Source organism: Phoca vitulina, unplaced genomic scaffold (genome assembly GCF_004348235.1).
Source record: "Phoca vitulina isolate PV1807 unplaced genomic scaffold, GSC_HSeal_1.0 scaffold38, whole genome shotgun sequence".
Lineage (NCBI taxonomy): Eukaryota > Metazoa > Chordata > Mammalia > Carnivora > Phocidae > Phoca > Phoca vitulina.
The window spans coordinates 7,199,290-7,218,430 of record NW_022589741.1 but is presented as its reverse complement, the minus strand read 5'-3'; the positions used below and the strand labels follow the sequence as shown (position 1 = coordinate 7,218,430).

Genomic DNA, 19,141 nt, shown 5'->3' with positions numbered 1-19,141 from the left:
TTTAGGCTTTATTTGCTGTTCTTTCTCTAGCTCTTTAGGTGTAGGGTTAGGTTGTGTATTTGAGACCTTTCTTGTTTCTTGAGAAAGGCTTCTCTTGCTATATACTTTCCTCTTAGGACTGCCTTTGCTGCATCCCAAAGATTTTGAACAGTTGTGTTTTAGTTTTCATTTGTTTCCATGATTTTTTTTAATTCTTCTTTAATTTCCTGGTTGACCCATTCATTCTTTAGTTAACCTCCATGTATTTGAGTTCTTTCCGACTTTCCTCTTGTGATTGAGTTCTAGTTTCAAAGCATTGTGGTCTGAAAATAGGCAGGGAATGATCCCAATCTTTTGGTACCAGTTGAGACCTGATTTGTGACCTATGATGTGATCTATTCTGGATAATGTTCCATGGGCACTAGAGAAGAATGTGTATTCTGTTGCTTTGGGATGGAATGTTCTGAATATATCTGTGAAGTCCATTTGTTCCAGTGTGTCATTTATAAAGTCTTAATTTCCTTGTTGATCTTTTGCTTAGATGATCTGTCCATTTCAGTGAGGGGGGTGTTAAAGTCCCCTACTATTATTGTATTGTTGTTGATGTGTTTCTTTGCTTTTGTTATTAATTGGCTTATGTAATTGGCTGCTCCCGTGTTAGGGGCATAGATATTTACAATTGTTAGATCTTCTTGTTGGGTAGACCCTTTAAGTAGGATATAGTGTCCTTCCTCATCTCTTATTATAGTCTTTGGTTTAAAATCTAATTTGTCTGATATGAAGATTGCCACCCAGCTTTCTTTTGGTGTCCATTAGCATGGTAAATGGTTTTCCACCCCCTCACTTTCAATCTGGAGGTGTCTTTGGGTCTAAAATGAGTCTCTTGCAGACAGCATATCAATGGGTCTTATTTTTTTATCCAATGTGATAGCCTGTTTCTTTTGATTGGGGCATTTAGCCCATTTACATTCAGGGTAACTATTGAAAGATAGGAATTTAGTGCCGTTGTATTGCCTGTAAGGTGACTGTTACTGTGTATTGTCTGTGTTCCTTTCTGGTCTGTGTTGCTTTTAGACTCTCTCTTTGCTTAGAGGACCCCTTTCAATATTACTTGTAGAGCTGGTTTCGTGTTTGCAAATTCCTTTAGTTTTTGTTTGTCCTGGAAGCTTTTTTCCTCTCCTTCTATTTTCAGTGACAGCCTAGCTGGATGTAGTATTCTTGGCTGCATATTTTTCTCATTTAGTGCTCTGAATATATCATGCCAGTCCTTTCTGGCCTGCCAGGTCTCTGTGGATAAGTCTGTTGCCAATCTAATGTTTCTACCATTGTAGGTTACAGATCTCTTGTCCCGAGCTGCTTTCAGGATTTTCTCTTTGTCTCTGAGACTCGTAAGTTTTAGTGTTAGATGCTGGGGTGTTGACCTATTTTTATTGATTTTGAGGGGGGTTCTCTGTGCCTCCTGGATTTTGATGCCTGTTTCCTTCCCCAGATTAGAGAAGTTCTCTGCTATAATTTGCTCCAATATACTTTCTGCCCCCCCCCTTTCTTCTTCTGGGATCCCAATTATTCTAATATTGTTTCATTTCATGGTATCACTTATCTCTCGAATTCTCCCCTTGTGATCCAGTAGTTATTTATCTCTCTTTTTCTCAGCTTCTTTATTCTCTGTCATTTGGTTTTCTTTATCACTAATTCTCCCTTCTGCCTCATTTATCCTCGCAGTTAGAGCCTCCATTTTTTATTGCACCTCATTAATAGCCTGTTTGATTTCGACTTGGTTAGATTTTAGTTCTTTTATTTCTCCAGAAAGGGTTTTTCTGATATATCTTTATAATCGTCGTTCTGAACTCTAGTTGCGACATCTTACTAATGTCCGTACTGATTAGGTCCCTGGCAGTTGGTACTGCCTCTTGTTCTTTTTTTTGAGGTGATTTTTTCTGTCTTGTCATTTTGTCCAGAGGAGAATAGATGAATGAGAGAACAAAATGCTAACAGGGTAACAACGACCACAGAAAAATACACAGTAAACAAATGAGAAGAGACCTGAAACTGGAGGAAAAGAAAGGGAAAGAAAGAAAAAAGGAAAAAGATAAAAAAAAAAAAGAATATGATCAGATATGATCAGGCTGGTGTGTGATCAGTGCCACACACTAGATTTTGGGCATATTTTGGTCTGTTAGAAGAAACTGCCTCCCAAAATTTTAAAGAAAGAAAAGCTTATATATGTACAAAAATAAGGGTAAATATGATGAAGGGATGGAATATGACTGTAAAGACGAAAATTATAAAACATTTTATAAAAGGAATTGATAAGATAAGAAGTTGGTTGAAAAAAGGAAGAAGCGAAATTAAAAAAAAAAAGAATGTGATCAGGCACGAGAGTAGAACAAAGCCATACACTAGAGATTTAGGGTATATTTTGGTCTGTTAGAAGAAACTGTATCCCAAAATTTTAAAGAGAGAACAACTTATATGTATACCAAAAATAAGGTTAACTACTATGAAGGGATAGAATATGACTCTAAAAATGAAAAATAAAAAAGATTTTTTAAAAAGGGATTGATAAGATGTTCATGAAAAAGGGAAAAAGAAAAATTCAAGGAAAAAAAGAAACAAAAAAGAAAATTTAAAAAATTAACTTTGAAAGACTAAAGAATCATGGGGAAAAAGCCATGGATTCTATGTGCAGTCTTCCCCTAGCGCTGGAGTTCTGCCGTTCTCACTGATCGGTAAACCTGGTCTTGGCTGGCTGTTCTCGCTGATCTTCTGGGGGAGGGGCCTGTTGCCGTGGTTCCCAAATGTCTTTGCCGGAGGCGGAATTGCCCCGCCCTTGCCGGTCCGGGCTAAGTAATCTGCTCGGGTTTGCTCTCGGGAGCTTTTGTTCCCTGCAAGCTTTCCGTACAGCTTTGGAGGCGGAGAGTGAAAATGGCGGCTTCCCAATCTCCACTTCAGAAGAGCCGAGAACTCGGGGCCCCGCTCCTCAGCGAGCCCCCAGAGAAAAGCAGTCGCTCCCGTCTCCCCGTCTCCGGCCACACTCCGCGCTCACCCGGCCTGTGACCGCACCTTTCTATCTGGCACCCGACCCCGGGTGGAGTATCCAAACCCAGCAGATCCCCGCGGTGCGCTCCCGCACCTCTCCTCCCGGGGGAAGAAGGGGAGTCTCCCCGGATCTGCCGCTTGTTGGGTCCCTGCTGGAGGAGCAGTGGCCCGACTGTGCCGCGGATCACGGTCTATGACAACCCCGAGCTGAGAGCCCGCGCCTGGGCTCCGTCTCTGCAGCCGGCTTCCCTGCTCCGATCCCTGGGAGCTCTGCCGCACTCAGGCACCCCCGGTCTTTCTGTGACCCCGAGGGTCCTGAGACCACACTGTCCCGCGAGGGTTCCACCCCCCACTTCGCCACCAGAGTGACGTCCCTCAGCGGAGCAGACTTCTAAAAGTTCCGATTTTGTGCTCCGCGGCTCTATCACTTGCCAGAAGCGGCCGACGGAGGCCCCTCCCGCGCCGTCTATCCTCCCGAATATCGCCTCGCATTCACTTCTCCGGACGTCCTACCTTCCAGAAAGTGGTCGCTTTTCTGCTAAGAGAGTTGTTGCTATTCTTTTCTTCGATCTCCTATTGAGTTCGTAGGTGTTCAGAGTGTTTTGATCCCTATCCAGCTGAATTCCTGAGAGGAGAGGAAATCCAGGTCTCCTACTCCTCTGCCATGTTGCTCCTCTTTCTTTCTTACTTCATAGCACAGAAGGATTTTTTATTATGAGAGAAGAAGCAGTGTTTTTCTTTTCTTTTTTTTATTTGTTTGCTTGTTTAGATGAATGATACAGCCATGAGTTTTGTGTACTTTATTTTATATATTAATCAACCAGTTGGGAAGAAGAAGAGTTTGATAAGTTAGCTTGATGTCCCAGTTTTAGAAGTCAGATTCTAAAATGAATAATCTAGTGTTTAGGTGTGGCAATATCCAGTGTTATATACATTTCATCTTTATAGCCAGATAGCCACATACAATTTTTACATTATTTTATCAAGAATTTAAAATTTAACCAGAGTCAGTTTTCTTCCTACCCCTCTCCAACACTCACAAGTCTTAACTGCAGTTAACTAAATTAATTCTGACCAAGAACAACAAAATTAAGAGTGGAAAGAAGTGTGTATGTTACAGTTAGCTTTCAGACCTCATGACATAAAGATTTTTAGTTTTTCTTCCTTTCTGGAGTATACAGAAAGGGAGAATCATTCTTTGTAGGACATTATACTCTCTTAATAGGTGACATTCTTATGTCTTCTGTCACAAAATATCCTTGTTTTTAAGCAAGAGTTGTCAGACTAATGTTTAAAATTAGTACTTTTTTAAAGATTTTTGGCTTTGTGCTGATATTTTCCTTTCTCATTCAACTCACCAAATAAGAAAACGACTTTATGATCTGTACACTTAAAGATTAAAATTGATGTCAATTATCTCCAGATATTTACTTTGTCTTCATGCCTGAAGAATGCTTATGTACCAATAACTCAAAAGTTTTAGTTCATAATTTAGTTCGTAATTCATATGATTTGCATCAAAATTCCTGTTTTGACTCAGTATTGTTTTCAATCTTAATGTCTTGGGTTTACTTATCTGATATTTAGTTTAAGTGAAATGTTACGTAAGTTTTGAAGTGTATTGTTTTATAGAGTTTTGAAACAGATGGCAAGTTCTTTAGGTCAAAACTTTGGAGATAGTATATTTTTAAAACTAAAGATGTACTTCTAGCTTTATGACGTAAGTTGAATCACAAAGAATTTTCATTTCTTCAAGTTTTTTAATTGTGTAGTACTTAAAAATATTTATTAGGCTTTTGCCAAGTTAAAAACAAAGTATATGTTCATTTGCAGATGTGCTAATTTTAGATTAGATTCTTTGTTACCATTTTGGCTTCTCTTGATAATGAGAATAATTAGAATTAACTGTTGTTTGGGGGTGGCGTACATATATTTGACAGAACTAGAAGAACAGACTCGAAAAGCTCTGGAACTGGACCAGGAACGAAAGCGAGCAAAGGAAGAAGCAGAAAGGCTTGAAAAGGAACGTCGAGCTGCTGAAGAAGCCAAGTCTGCTATTGCAAAACAAGCTGCCGACCAGATGAAGAATCAGGAACAACTGGTCAGGAACCTGTCTTAGTTCTGTCTCAGAGAAGAAGAAAAATTTAGATAAAAGCATGAAGCAAACCTTATAAAACTATATTAGATCTTCTGGAAAGCAAACCAAAGATACAAGTAATCTAATAACAAAGTGTGGAAATAAACCTAAAAATTTTATTTCTGCGTAAAAAAAAAAAAAAACACCTAAAAATAATAAAATATCAGTGGAGTCTATTGCTAACAGAAGATTTCTGATTCACTTAAACTTTGCATTAGCCACTAGTGTGTTTTACTTCAGATAAATTGACAAGATCTTCTAATTCCTTCTTTTTTTTTTTTTTTTAAAGATTTTATTTATTTATTTGAGAGAGAGAATGAGATAGAGAGAGCATGAGAGGGGGGAGGGTCAGAGGGAGAAGCAGACTCCCTGCTGAGCAGGGAGCCCGATGTGGGACTCGATCCCGGGACTCCAGGATCATGACCTGAGCCGAAGGCAGTCGCTTAACCAACTGAGCCACCCAGGCGCCCCTAATTCCTTCTTAAAAGATACATGTAGGCCATAATTTATTGGGTGTTTGTTTATTGGACTTGCAGATATTGAGTAGGCATGACATTTAAAAGATCCTGGAATTAAATATTGGTTCAGACATTTACTTGATATGTGTCCTTGGGTCTTTCTGAGCCCCAGGTCCTTCCCTTTGAAAAAAGGAATAAAGGCACCAAATAGGATTGTTGGGGAATCCAGTTAGATTATTTGACAGCATACTTTTAAACTGTAAAGCATTATATAAAATGCAGTTTTTTTTCTTTTGTAGGATTTAGCAAGTACTTTATTGATCAAAGTTAAAAAATAGCACCTGAGTTCCACATTTTAAGTTCCTGTTACTGAAACAGGAAGAACTGCTTATCTATAATAAAACTGCTTTCATTTTGTCTTCTTACTAGTTCATTAGACCTACTATAAATAAGATATTTATGATCTTAAATGCTACCTTCTTAAAAATGAAAGACTAAGAGAGTCATGTAAAACAGCCCAAACATGTACATTAAAGCTTTGTTGACAGAATATTTTTGAAAATTTTTTTTTAGTATTGGTAATTATATTCTTTATTTTAGGCAGCAGAACTTGCTGAATTCACTGCCAAGATTGCACTTCTAGAAGAAGCCAAGAAGAAAAAGGAAGAGGAAGCTACTGAGTGGCAACACAAGGTGATCATTTGTTTCTCCACTCAGTATCATTTAATGAATATCTATTTTTGTACCTAGCAGTATGCTGAGTTTGTAGAGCTAAGTATAAGATACTGTCACAATTTAGAGGGACAAGATATCTGTGTGTATGAATGGGTGTGTATTGTAGTAATTACTAATCTGTTGATGCAAGCTAAGTACAGAAGAGGTGATTAATTTCTGTGGGAATGAGGCAGGTTTTGGGGAAACCCTTGTAAGTTTAAGTTGGATCTTGAATAATAAAGTCAGTTTTGGGGTAGAAAAGATTGAGAGTGGTTAGAGACTGAAAAGGTCGTCATTCCAGACAGAAGGAACTGAATGAGTATAGGAAGTTTGAAAGTACATGGCAGACTTGAAGAACAACTAGTAAGTAAGCAAAGCTTTAGAGTATAGGTTCAGAAATCTTGAGAGATGTGGCTGGGAAGTTACAGAGGAAATTAAGTTGTGAAGGGCTTTAAATAAATTGCAAGATGATAGGGAGTGTCTGTAGACATTGGGCTTTTAAGATTTTGGAACGGGGCGCCTGGGTGGCTCAGTCGTTAAGCGTCTGCCTTCGGCTCAGGTCATGATCCCAGGGTCCTGGGATTGCGCCCCACATCGGGCTCCCTGCTTGGTGGGAAGCCTGCTTCTCCCTCTCCCACTCCCCCTGCTTGTGTTCCCTCTCTTGCTGTGTCTCTCTCTGTCAAATAAATAAAATCTTTAAAAAAAAAAGATTTTGAAACAGGATTATATGATCAGGTAGGGCTTTATAAAAATAACTTAGCAATCAATGTAGAGGATGGATTGGTCTAATGGGATTACCTGAGAATGAAGAGGAACAGGGATTATTGAGAGACATCTTGTGGTAGACTCAAAAGGGCATGGCAACCAAATAATGGGTACGAAGAAGTCGAATTAGAGGGATGCAATGAAGATGACACATACTGAGATTTTGTTTTTAAGATTTTATTTGTTAGAGAGCATGAGTGAGAGAGAGCACAAGCCTGGGGAAGAGGGGCAGAAGGAGAGGGACAAGCTGACTCCCTGCTGAGCAGGGAGCCCGACATGGGGCTCGACCCCAGGACCTTGGGATCATGACTTGAGCCAAAGGCAGACACTTAACTGACTGAGCCACCTAGGCGCCCCATACTGAGATTTCTGATATAAGTTCCCCAGTAGATGAAGCCACTACTGTCTGAAATAGTACACAAGTGAAAAATCAGAGTTTAATTCAAACTTTAAATAAACGTTAACTCTTCAATGCAACTATGATAATTTGACTTTCCTGCAATGAATGTGAATACAGTTTTCTTTCACTCTTACTTAAATTTTCTTTGTAGCAGTTTAAACTTCATAGGGAAATTTTGATATATTGAGAATTATGTATATGTGTGTATATATAACTCTCAAAACAATACAACTCTGTTAACCCATTGCACCACTTTCTTTATTAGAATTTCAGAGACACATAAACTTTTAAAAATAACACCACAGAGGCAAATCCTGTGAATTACAGAGATGAGGAAGTGACACAAAAGAAAAATCACATTCCTACAAGCCAGGATCACTATTTTATTAACACCTTAGTGCAGATCCTTCTAGGATCTTTTCCTGTTTGCATATGTATATAATATACATTTATATGTTCAGAATAAGGTCATACTATACATACTCTTCCATTTTAGTCACTTTTCATCTCATCTATATTAGACTGTATTCGTAAAATTTTAAAATTCAGATATAATTGATGTATAACATATTAATTTCAGGTGAATGACTTCATTGTTTGATACTTGTATATATTGTGAAATGAGTTAACACCCATCACCAAATATAATGACAAATTTTTTTTCTTGTCATGAAGACTTTTAAGATTTACTCTCTTAGCAGCTTTCAACTTTCAAATATACTATGCACTATTATTAACTGTAGTCTCCATGCTTATTTGTACATTACATCCCCATGACTTATTTATCTTACAGCTGGGAGTTTGTACCTTTTTTTTTTTAGATTTTATTTATTTATTTTAGATAGAGAGCAAGCACGAGTGGGGGAAGGGTAGAGAATCTCTAGACGACTCCCCATGGTGTGCGGAGCGCAACATGGGGCTTGATCCTAGGACCACGAGATCATGACTTGAGCCGAAGTCAGGCACTTAACCGACTGAGCCATCCAGGCGCCCTGGGAGTTGGTACTTTTTAAGCCCTTCTCCCATTTGCCCACTCCCCACCCTCCCTGCCATCCCCCACTTCTGATAACAAGGAATTTGTTGTCTGTATCCATGAGCTCTGTTTAATTTTTTTATATTTACATATAAACATATGGTATTTGTCTCTGTCTGATTTATTTCACTTTGCATAATACCCTCAAGTTCCATCTATGTAGACACAGATAGCAAGATTTTCTTTTTTATGGCTGAATAATATTCATGTGTATGTGTACACCACACTTTCTTGACCCATTCATTCATCGATGGATGCTTAGGTTACTTCGTATCTTGGCTATTGTAAAGAAGGCTGCAGTGAAACATGATTGTATATATCTTTTTAAGTTATGTTTTCATTTTGGGGGGATAAATACCTAGAAGTGGAATTGCTAGATAATAATGGTAGTTCTATTTTTAATTTTTTGAAGAACCTCTGTAGTGTTTTCCATAGTGGTTGCACCAGTTTACGTACTCAATAATAGTGCACGCAGGTTCCCTTTTCTCCATATCCTTGACAACACTTGCTATTTCTTATCTTTTTGATAATAGCCATTTTGAGCCATTTTGAGGTGGTAGCTCATTGTGGTTTTGATTTGCATTTCCGTGTTGATTAGTGATGTTGAGCACCTGTTTCATGTACCTGTTGGCCATCTGTATGTCTTCTATGGAAAAATATCCATTCAGATCCTCTGCCCATTTTTTATCAGATTGTTTTTTAATTGTTAAGTTATATGAGTTCCTTATATATTTGGATGTATGATTTGTAAATATTTTCTCCCATTCAGTAGGTTGACTTTTCTTATTTTTGGTGGTTTCCTTTGCTGTGCAGAAGCTTTTTAGTTTGATGTAGTCCCACTTATTTTTGCTTTTTAACTTTACTTTTGGTGTCAAATCCAAAAAATCATTGCCAAGACCAATGTCAGGTAGCTTGCTCTATATGTTTTCTTTTAGGAGTATGATTGTAGGTCTTAGGTTCAAATCTGTGATCATTTTGAGTTGATAATTTTGTATGGTGTAAGATAGTGGTCTAGTTTTCATTCTTATGCATATGGCTGTCCAGTTTTCCCAACACCCAGTTATTGAAGGAACTATCCTTTCCCCATTGCATATTCTTGGCTGCTTCATTGTAAATTAATTGATTATATTTGTGTGATTTATTCCTGGGCAGAATGTATTCAAAATTGACCCAAAGTCTTTTATAGCTAATTTGCCAGGCCAATGTCCTTTGGACTTTGCATTGCATATGTTTGCTCTAAGTCTCTTTTAAAGTAGGACAGGTCTTTTTATGATACTGAATTATTGGAAGGACCTGCAGATTGTCCCTTCTCCTTTGTCTGGTTGCTTCCTCATGGTGTTACTCAGCTTTCCTTTAACAATATTTCCTGTAAACTGGAAAATAGATCTAAAAACTTGAAGGAGTCGGGGCACCTGGGTGGCTCAATTGGTTAAGCGTCTGCCTTCGGCTCAGGTCATGATCCCAGAGTCCTGGGATCGAGCTCCACATGGGGCTCCCTGCTGAGCAGGGAGCCTGCTTCTCCCTCTCCCTCTGCCTGCAGCTCCCTCTGCTTGTGCTCTCTCTCTTCCTCTCTGTCAAATAAATAAATAAAATCTTTAAAAAATTAAAAATAATAATAATAAAATAAAAACTTGAAGGATTCAAGTTAAAAAGTTTTTGGCTATGATGCCTCCTAGGTGAGACCACCATATAATTTATCACCCAAATTAGAATATATATATATTTTTTTACCATTTTATTTTTAATTTTATTATGTTAATCACCATACATTACATCATTAGCTTTTGATGTAGTGTTCCATGATTCATTGTGTGCGTATAACACCCAGTGCTCCATTCAATACGAGCCCTCTTTAATACCCATCACCAGGCTAACCCATCCCCCCAACCCCCTCCCCTCTAGAACCCTCAGTTTGTTTCTCAGAGTCCATAGTCTCTCATGGTTCGTCTCCCCCTCCAATTTCCCCCCCCTTCATTTTTCCCTTCCTACTATCTTCTTTTTTTTTTTTTTAAACATATAATGTATTATTTGTTTAAGAGGTACAGGTCTGGGATTCAACAGTCCTACACAATTCACAGCGCTCACCATAGCACATACCCTCCCCAATGTCTTATCACCCAGCCACCCCATCCCTCCCACCCCCCCCACTCCAGCAACCCTCAGTTTGTTTTCTGAGATTAAGAATTCCTCATATCATTGAGATCATATGATACATGTCTTTCTCTGATAGACTTATTTCGTTCAGCATAATACCCTCTAGTTCTATCCACGTCGTTGCAAATGGCAAGATTTCATTCCTTTTGATGGCTGCATAATATTCCTCTGTGTGTGTGTGTGTGTGTGTGTGTGTGTGTGTGTGTGAGAGAGACACATCTTCTTTTATTTCTTTTTTTTTTTTTTAAGATTTTATTTATTTGACAGAGACACAGCGAGAGAGAGGGAACACAAGCAGGGGGAGCGGAAGAGGGAGAAGCAGGCTTCCCACTGAGCAGGGAGCCCAGTGCGGGGCTCGATCCCAGGACCCTGGGATCATGACCTGAGCTGAAGGCAGACGCTTAACGACTGAGCCACCCAGGCGCCCCAACACCACATCGTCTTTATCCATTCATCTGTCAGTGGACATCTTGGCTCTTTCCATAGTTTGGCTATTGTGAACATTGCTGCTATAAACATCGGGTTGCACGTATCCCTTCGGATCACTACATTTGTATCTTTGGGGTAAATACCCAGTAGTGCAATTGCTGGTTCGTAGGGTAGCTCTATTTTCAACTTTTTGAGGAACCTCCATACTGTTTTCTAGAATGGTCACACCAGCTTGCATTCCCACCAACAGTGTAGGAGGGTTCCCCTTTCTCCACATCCCCACCAACATCTGTCGTTTCCTGACTTGTTAATTTTAGCCATCTGACTGGTGTGAGGTGGTATCTCATTGAGGTTTTGATTTGGATTTCCCTGATACTGGGTGATGTTGAGCACTTTTTCATGTGTCTGTTGGCCATTTGGATGTCTTCTTTGGAAAAATGTCTGTTCATGTCTCCTGCGCATTTCTTGATTGGATCATTTGTTCTTTGGGTGTTGAGTTTGATAAGTTCTTTATAGATTTTGGATACTAGCCACACACAAAAATAGACTGAAAATGGTTGAAAGACCTAAATGTGAGACGGGAGTCCATCAAAATCCTAAAGGAGAACACAGACAGCAACCTCTTCGACCTTAGCCACAGCAGCTTCTTCCTAGAAACATCGCCAAAGGCAAGGGAAGCAAGGGCAAAAATGAACTATTGGGACTTCATCAAGATAAAAAGCTTTTGCACAGCAAAAGAAACAGTCAACGAAACCAAAAGACAACCGACAGAATGGGAGAAGTTATTTGCAAATGACATATCAGATAAAGGGCTAGAATATATTTTAGAGTGAAAGGAATTATTATTAATAATTATACCAGGACAACAGTGTAAAGCAGGACTTTTCTAGGCAAACGAACACAATATAGCACCCAAGCAGTTGGTGATGTTGGATACTTCCTGTTGTATCATCTCGGAAGACATTTACTATCTGGTTAACCTACCATTAGTGATTTTAATTGATCACTGGATTAGAGTAATGATGGTCTGATTCCTCCATTGACTAGTGACATGCTCCCCCTTGTGGCTAAAATGTGATCTCTTAGATGTGGCATTCTTTGGTATTTTACTAATATCATTTCTCATCAACCCATTTGTATAACAATTTTAGCAATATTTGATCATTCTTGCCAGAATTAACAATTTTATTAGGTTTTGCAAAGTGATGTATTTTAATTCTTCCACTCCTACTTGCTGGCATTCCTTATAAAAACAGAGCTTTCATCAGTAAGGCTTGTTTTCATTACCCTAAAATACAGTTTCTTTTGGGAAGGAAGGATAACTTGATTCTTTTAATTACCAATTTTCAAAGGAAGTTGCTGATAAACTTATTTTTAATGTTCAGGCTTTTGCAGCCCAGGAAGATTTGGAAAAGACCAAAGAAGAACTAAAAACTGTGATGTCTGCCCCCCCTCCACCTCCACCACCACCAGTTGTTCCTCCAACAGAAAATGAACACGATGAGCATGATGAGAATAATGCTGAAGCTAGCGCTGAATTATCAAATGATGGGGTGATGAACCATCGAAGTGAAGAGGAACGTGTAACAGAAACTCAAAAAAATGAGCGTGTTAAGAAGCAACTCCAGGTATTTAAAATTTGCAGTTGTGTGCACATTTATAATACAGTTAGCATTTCCCCTATTTATTAAGACAAACTTATTAAAAAGGAACATTTGATTTTTTTGTATTTATATATATGTATATTTATAGATATATTTATTATGTTCAGTTAGCCAACATATAGTACATCATTAGTTTTTGATGTAGTGTTCAGCAATTCATCAGTTGCGTGTAACACCCAATGCTCATCACATCACGTGCCCTCCTCAATACCCATCACCCAGTTACTCCATCCCCCCATCCCCCTCCCTTCAGCAACCCTCAGTTTGTTTCCTGGAGTCCAGAGTCTCTCATGGTTTGTCTCCCTCTGATTTCTTCCCATTCAATTTTCCCTCCCTTCCCCTGTGGTTCTCTGCACTATTTCTTATGTTCCACATATGAGTGAAACCATATGATAATTGTCTTTCTCTGCTTGACTTATTTCACTTAGCATAATCCCCTCCAGTTCCATCCATGTTGATGCAAATGGTGGGCATTTATCCTTTCTGATGGCTGAGTAATATTCCCTTGTATATATGAACCATATCTTCTTTATCCATTCATCTGTTGAAGGACATCTCAGCTCTTTCCACAGTTTGGTTGTTGTGGACATTGCTGCTATGAACATTGGGGTGCAGGTGCCCCTTCTTTTCACTACATCTGTGTCTTTGGGGTAAATACCTAGTAGTACAATTGCTGGGTCGTAGGGTAGCTCTATTTTTAACATCTTGAGGAAGCTCCATACCGTTTTCCAGAGTGGCTGCAACACCAACAGTGTAAGAGGGTTCCCCTTTCTCTGCATCCTCACCAACATTTGTTGTTTCCTGTCTTATTAATTTTTGCCATTCTAACTGGTGTAAGGTTAGGTATCTCATTGTGGTTTTGATTTGTATTTCCCTGATGGCTAGTGGTGTTGAACATTTTTTCATGTGTCTGTTAGTCATTTGTATGTCTTCTTTGGGAAAGTGTTCATGTCTTCTGCCCATTTATTGACTGGATTATTTGTTTTTTGGGTATTGAGTATGAGAAGTTCTTTTTTTTTTTTTTTTTTTTTTAAGATTTTATTATTTATTTGACAGACAAAGAGAGAGGGAACACAAGCAGGGGGAGTAGGAGAGGGAGAAGTAGACTTCCCGCCGAGCAGGGAGCCTGATGTGGGGCTCGATCCCAGGACCCTGGGATCATGACCTGAGCCGAAGACAGACGCTTAACGACTGAGCCACCCAGGCGCCCCGAGAAGTTCTTTATAGAAGAACATTTGATTTTTTTTTTTTTTTAAGCCTTTACCAGTAGCTGGCCTTGTGGTTGGTTTGTGAGTGCTTGGCCTACAGCCACCTTGTTTCATTTCTTCCATTGTAGCAAATGTTTGTTAGCTTTCGGCGATTAAGCCTTAAGTGGTAAGTTAATCTTTAATTATAGTTTGACTCAACATTAAAAGGTAGGAAGTATTTTAATGTTATCTTTAAAAGACAAATTTAGTTTTTAACTAGTGAAGTCTACATTTAAAACGATAGAATAGATTTCCTGTATGACATTACTTAATCTGAATTATTTGTTCACATTTTATAATGGCAAAAGGTCAGTTTATTAAAAGCACATAATTAGATCAAAGTAGGAGATTTTAACTTTATTAGATCTTTTTTCCAGGTAAGTTCTCTAATTTTTTAATTGGTGAAATCTTCAAATATTAATAAAAAAGTGATGGGAGAGTTTTAATAAATACATTAAGACTGGAGAAAGTTTCTCTCGTGGCATAGATTTTAGATCTTAAGATAGCATTCTGTAATGTCTCCATTGAACGTTTTTTTTGTAAGTCATTTCAAGTATTGTATGAGAAAATTAAGGAAATGTAGAATAATACACAAAATCATCATGGTTGATGAGTGTAGAAGTGAAAGACAATGGGGGTATTCATCCCTCACCGCTACCTCTACTTTGACTACAAGTAAAACAGAGTTACACACTTTAAAGAAAAAGATGCGACAATGGGAATTTTGATATACGAAAATGTAAGATTTGTGGTGTATTTTTGTCTTTAAACCTTTTTCATAAACTTTTTAAAATCTGCGAAAAAAATAATAGTCATTTTTTTCTTTTTTAAACATAGGCACTAAGTTCAGAATTAGCCCAAGCCAGAGATGAAACCAAGAAAACGCAAAATGATGTTCTTCACGCTGAGAATGTTAAAGCGGGCCGTGATAAGTACAAGACTCTGCGGCAGATTCGACAAGGCAACACCAAGCAGCGGATTGATGAGTTTGAAGCCATGTGAGAGCTGTTATTTTGCATACATGTTCTTCATAAGCTGAACCACCAACAGAGAAAAGCAGGCCTTTGCAGATGTGATGGAACGCATCCCACCTTGCCAAAGCACTTACACCAGTTGACTGTGGTGGCTAAAGACGTACTTGAGGGGAGCTCTTCAGCATTAAGGCAGTGTGATGTCATGCTTGATTTTCTTTTCCTTTTGGGCCAGGGAGTGGAGGACAGCGTTCCATCGCCTCCTGTCACATTTTCAGTTTCCATTGTTTTTTTCTGTTGGAGATTAACACTAAGGATCATGTCTGACAAATGTGTATGTGTGATTTCAGCACTTTGTACAGTTCAGAGGATGATGGTGACTTAATGAGTGTTTAGCTAGAGTGCTGTGTTTTCTTTTGCCCCTTCCATATTCTGCGTGTGTGTATTTCCACATTCTGTCTCACTCATATTTCCTCGGCGTGCACTTCTCCTATCTTGCTGTGCTGATAGCCATGATTCTGCCATCATACAGATCACTGGCTTGGTTAAAATGAGGGTAGATGACAGGGTAGACAGTCTTTGATAATTGTGTAGAAGACAGCCATGAATCATGAAAAGGATTAGAATATTTAATAGTGTTATCATGCAGCTGGTGTTTAATGTTTTTAAGTCCCAATTTAATTATATTATTGGATATTTGATATTTGCCTACTTAATTACAGTCATCTTTGAGAGCTGAACTGATTGGTGTTTCATCTCCTGTCATCCTTTGGTTCACAGAGGTGTAGACAGCAGGTAGTAGTTAGCCTAGGAGAACTTATTGCTGTAACACTACCTGCAAATAGTAATTGTCTCTGGAAGATTAAAAAGTCCGTTCTTTCATAGACTGATTTAGACAGATGTTTAATTTAAAAAAAAAAATCATTTGTTGGTAATTTATTGTAATCATTAAAAAAAAAAACCCTGGACCTTTCTGGAAGGGCAGCATATGAAAACATGAGTCCCAAAGAGGGAACAGTATTACTACCTCACCTCTACACCTGTGGTGACTGGTTGTTCCGACCCAGTGGATTGTGTAAGCGCTGTGTTCTATAATACATACCAGAACTTTCAATCATGCAAGGAGTATTTCTGAGATTTCTTTTCCTTCAGAATATCTTAGAGTGCTAAATTTTTAACTGCCTTTTTGTTGAGCTTAATTGTGGAACTCTGATTTATATTAAAATTGTAAGCTCTTGCTTACAATTTTAATATATACTATCTTCCTGGAGGGGTGTATACTATCTTCCTGGAGGGGTGTTGTATGTCCGAGGGAGAGAGAGAGAGAGTGTGTGTGTGTGCATGCACGCGCGTGTGCGTGTGTGTGAGAGAGATTTGCCCTTGTAGCATATGAACGTCTCTACCTTCATTTCTTGATATAATTGTTACATAGTCATTTTAGCAGATTTGGTTCCTAAATCATTGTTTATTTTTTTCATTCTCTAACTAAAAATACTTAAATTTGGTTTGTTAATCCTATTTTAGAAATTATAATTTTAGGTTATATTGAGTTCAGTTATGTCTTAAGAAATCTTTCCAGTTTGAAAGATGTTCTAATATTCACCTGTTCTAATATTTTCTTTATTGTAAAACATCTAGACTTGGAGATAAGGAAAGCCTTGTTTTCTCTGTGTGGTTCAGCTCCTTTTCATTTGGTATTATGCACTCAAATTTACATTTATCTATTAAAATTGCCATTTTGTTAAGCATTTTTCATGCACAGTAGATTCAAGTTGTGTCTGAAAATATCTCTTGTGCTTTTTTTGATTTTGCTGACTATAAAAGGATTAATCTGGGCAGACATATGAAAAGGAAAGGTTTCATTTAATATATTTTTTTGGACTTTGTAGGACAAAAGATAACTGGTTAATAACCTTGAAGTGACTGTTGTATGGTGGTTGTGCACATGCTTCAGAACACTGCGGAAGAGAATATTTCTCCTTGTAGCACATTAGAAGAATAGATGGTGAACTCTGCTTTTCATGCTTCAAAGCATAAGTGTTCACTTTTCCAAAGCATCAAAGCCATTGCCATAATAAGTGACAACTTGGACCTCCATTGGATTTTTGTTAATTTTCTACATTTTGAATTGTGTGCACTACCATTGCTACATCAGTTTGATATCAGTGTTGAAAAACTACCAGTTATATTTGCTGTTTATAATCTATTTGTAGATTAGGATTAAAATGGATATAATCCATTTTTAAAGCTGTGTGAATTTTTCTAAACAGGAGCAACTATTTGCAATATGGGTTTTCATAGTGATTAAACCAGTTATAACTCTTATTAGCAGTTGAGAGCACATGTTCATATAGCAATGTAAAATATATTAATGAGTATTTGGTAAATTCCAACAGGCTTTTACCATTAGCATAATTTTGTGTTGTACAATTAAGTTACAATTACATCTATAATTTTGGATAACATTCATTGGTTAACAATAAAGTGACAAAAGCTCATGCCTTCAAGGTCCACTGTTGTTATTTAACATGGAGTTTTTGTATATTTCTGAAAATTATAATCTTTATTAGACCCATGAATCATCACATCTTAAAAATGAGAAATGGATAGGGAAAAATTTCAAAATCCTCATAGATTTATCTTACCCCAAATTATACCTCTTTTGGTATGGAAGTAATAGTGATTGTTAATTTTGTGAAAAATTAAATTGTTAACTTTCTTGATAACAGAAAATCATGTAGGATTTCTGGTCATTGCTTTAATTGTATATTGTTTATAGTTTCTTTTTCCTAAGGAAGAGATAGTTTCATTGTCATTGATTAATCTTGCTATTAAAATACTAATGTTCTTTAAAGAACTATATACTAAGTGCATTTATTTAAATACATATTTTTATTTTAAAGTGACATTACAGTGCAGTTACCATAAATCTAGAAGGTTATTGTCTTTTTAAAAGCTTCTTCCTGATTTTTAACTGAGAGATTCTTCTTCTTAAATAAGTCGTAAATCTGTTCTAAAAGGAAAAGCTGGGTGTCTGCTCAGTTTATAGTAATACTTAACTGTCACTTTGTTATTTTTTTCTCAAAGGCAGGTAGTGATTTCTTTATTCCAATCCTATCAGAAAAGAAAGGGGAATTTTATAGGATTGCTCTATGTCTAATTAGAGTTTTTCTTTAAGAACTAGAATTACCACTTAAAACGTTATCTTAAACTATATTGGAACTCTCACTCCTGGTGATCATTAGGAAAGAATTTCAATATTAGTGTTAGGATTAAAAATAAAAAATGCCCACTACTTCCTATCTCAATTTTTATTACTTGTTGATTAGTGATGTTTGTAGAAATGAAGTTAAAAACTTTTTAGATCCAAAAGCATCCCATTCTATGTATGCATGAGATAAACAATTGGTCTTTTTAAAATCTAAAGCTATAAACTTTTAAGCTTTAAGTTTAAGGAATTATAGCCTTTATCATTAATTTGCTGAACTGATTTAGTAAACCAAAATGTAGATAGCCTTAAGGATAAGGGAAATCTTTTGAATAGGGAACTATCCTGGTAGACCCCTTCCTCTTTTAAGTTTGTTCTAAATGAGTAGAACTTAACCATTTTCTTATTCTGCACTTCATTTTTGTAATTAGAAGATAATTAAATATAGTGGTTTATCATGTAAAAGGACAACATTCTAGTACATTTCAAAAGCTCAGTGGATTCTGCAGATGTTCTGATAACTTCATGAAATGTCAAGGCAATCCTCACATTCTACATTGCTGGTGAGGAAACCTTGGCTCACATAGTGTTTCACATATTTATCACATTCTCATCCTTGACTTTTCCAATTAAAAAATCTTAACTCCCATTTTTTCCTAGTGGACCTACATCTTAATACATCCATGTTTCAAGATTTTAAGAACTGCCATTTTCCTTCCAGAAAGATCCTGATTCCTTGCTTTGTTGCCTCAGTATTTTGACTTCCCTTAAACTCTGTAATACAAGAGTTATCTGATTTCAGATTACATATACTGCTTTAGGAGTTGGAGTATCCATCATTTAACCACAGAATTTTAAGGTTAAAAGTCATGACTGAGATAATTACCCAATGGCACATCTTTTAAATTCAGGTTTATGTTTGGGCTCTGGAGTTTTACAGATT

General features: G+C 37.4%; 1 protein-coding gene across 5 annotated transcripts in view; it reads left to right on the top strand.

Annotated features, from left to right (window-relative positions):
• Nucleotides 1–19,141, top strand: part of RDX (radixin) — a 117,760-nt gene that overhangs the window by 77,002 nt on the left and 21,617 nt on the right. For 4 of the 5 annotated variants that reach the window (XM_032428139.1, XM_032428137.1, XM_032428136.1 and 1 more), the window contains 4 exons: nucleotides 4,959–5,119; nucleotides 6,214–6,306; nucleotides 12,494–12,736; nucleotides 14,857–15,017. In XM_032428139.1, coding sequence (XP_032284030.1) covers nucleotides 4,959–5,119; nucleotides 6,214–6,306; nucleotides 12,494–12,736; nucleotides 14,857–15,017 — 658 coding nt within the window. Of the gene's footprint in view, nucleotides 1–4,958; nucleotides 5,120–6,213; nucleotides 6,307–12,493; nucleotides 12,737–14,856; nucleotides 17,717–19,141 lie in introns of those variants that run through there. The other variant, XM_032428140.1, reaches the window with a different exon arrangement.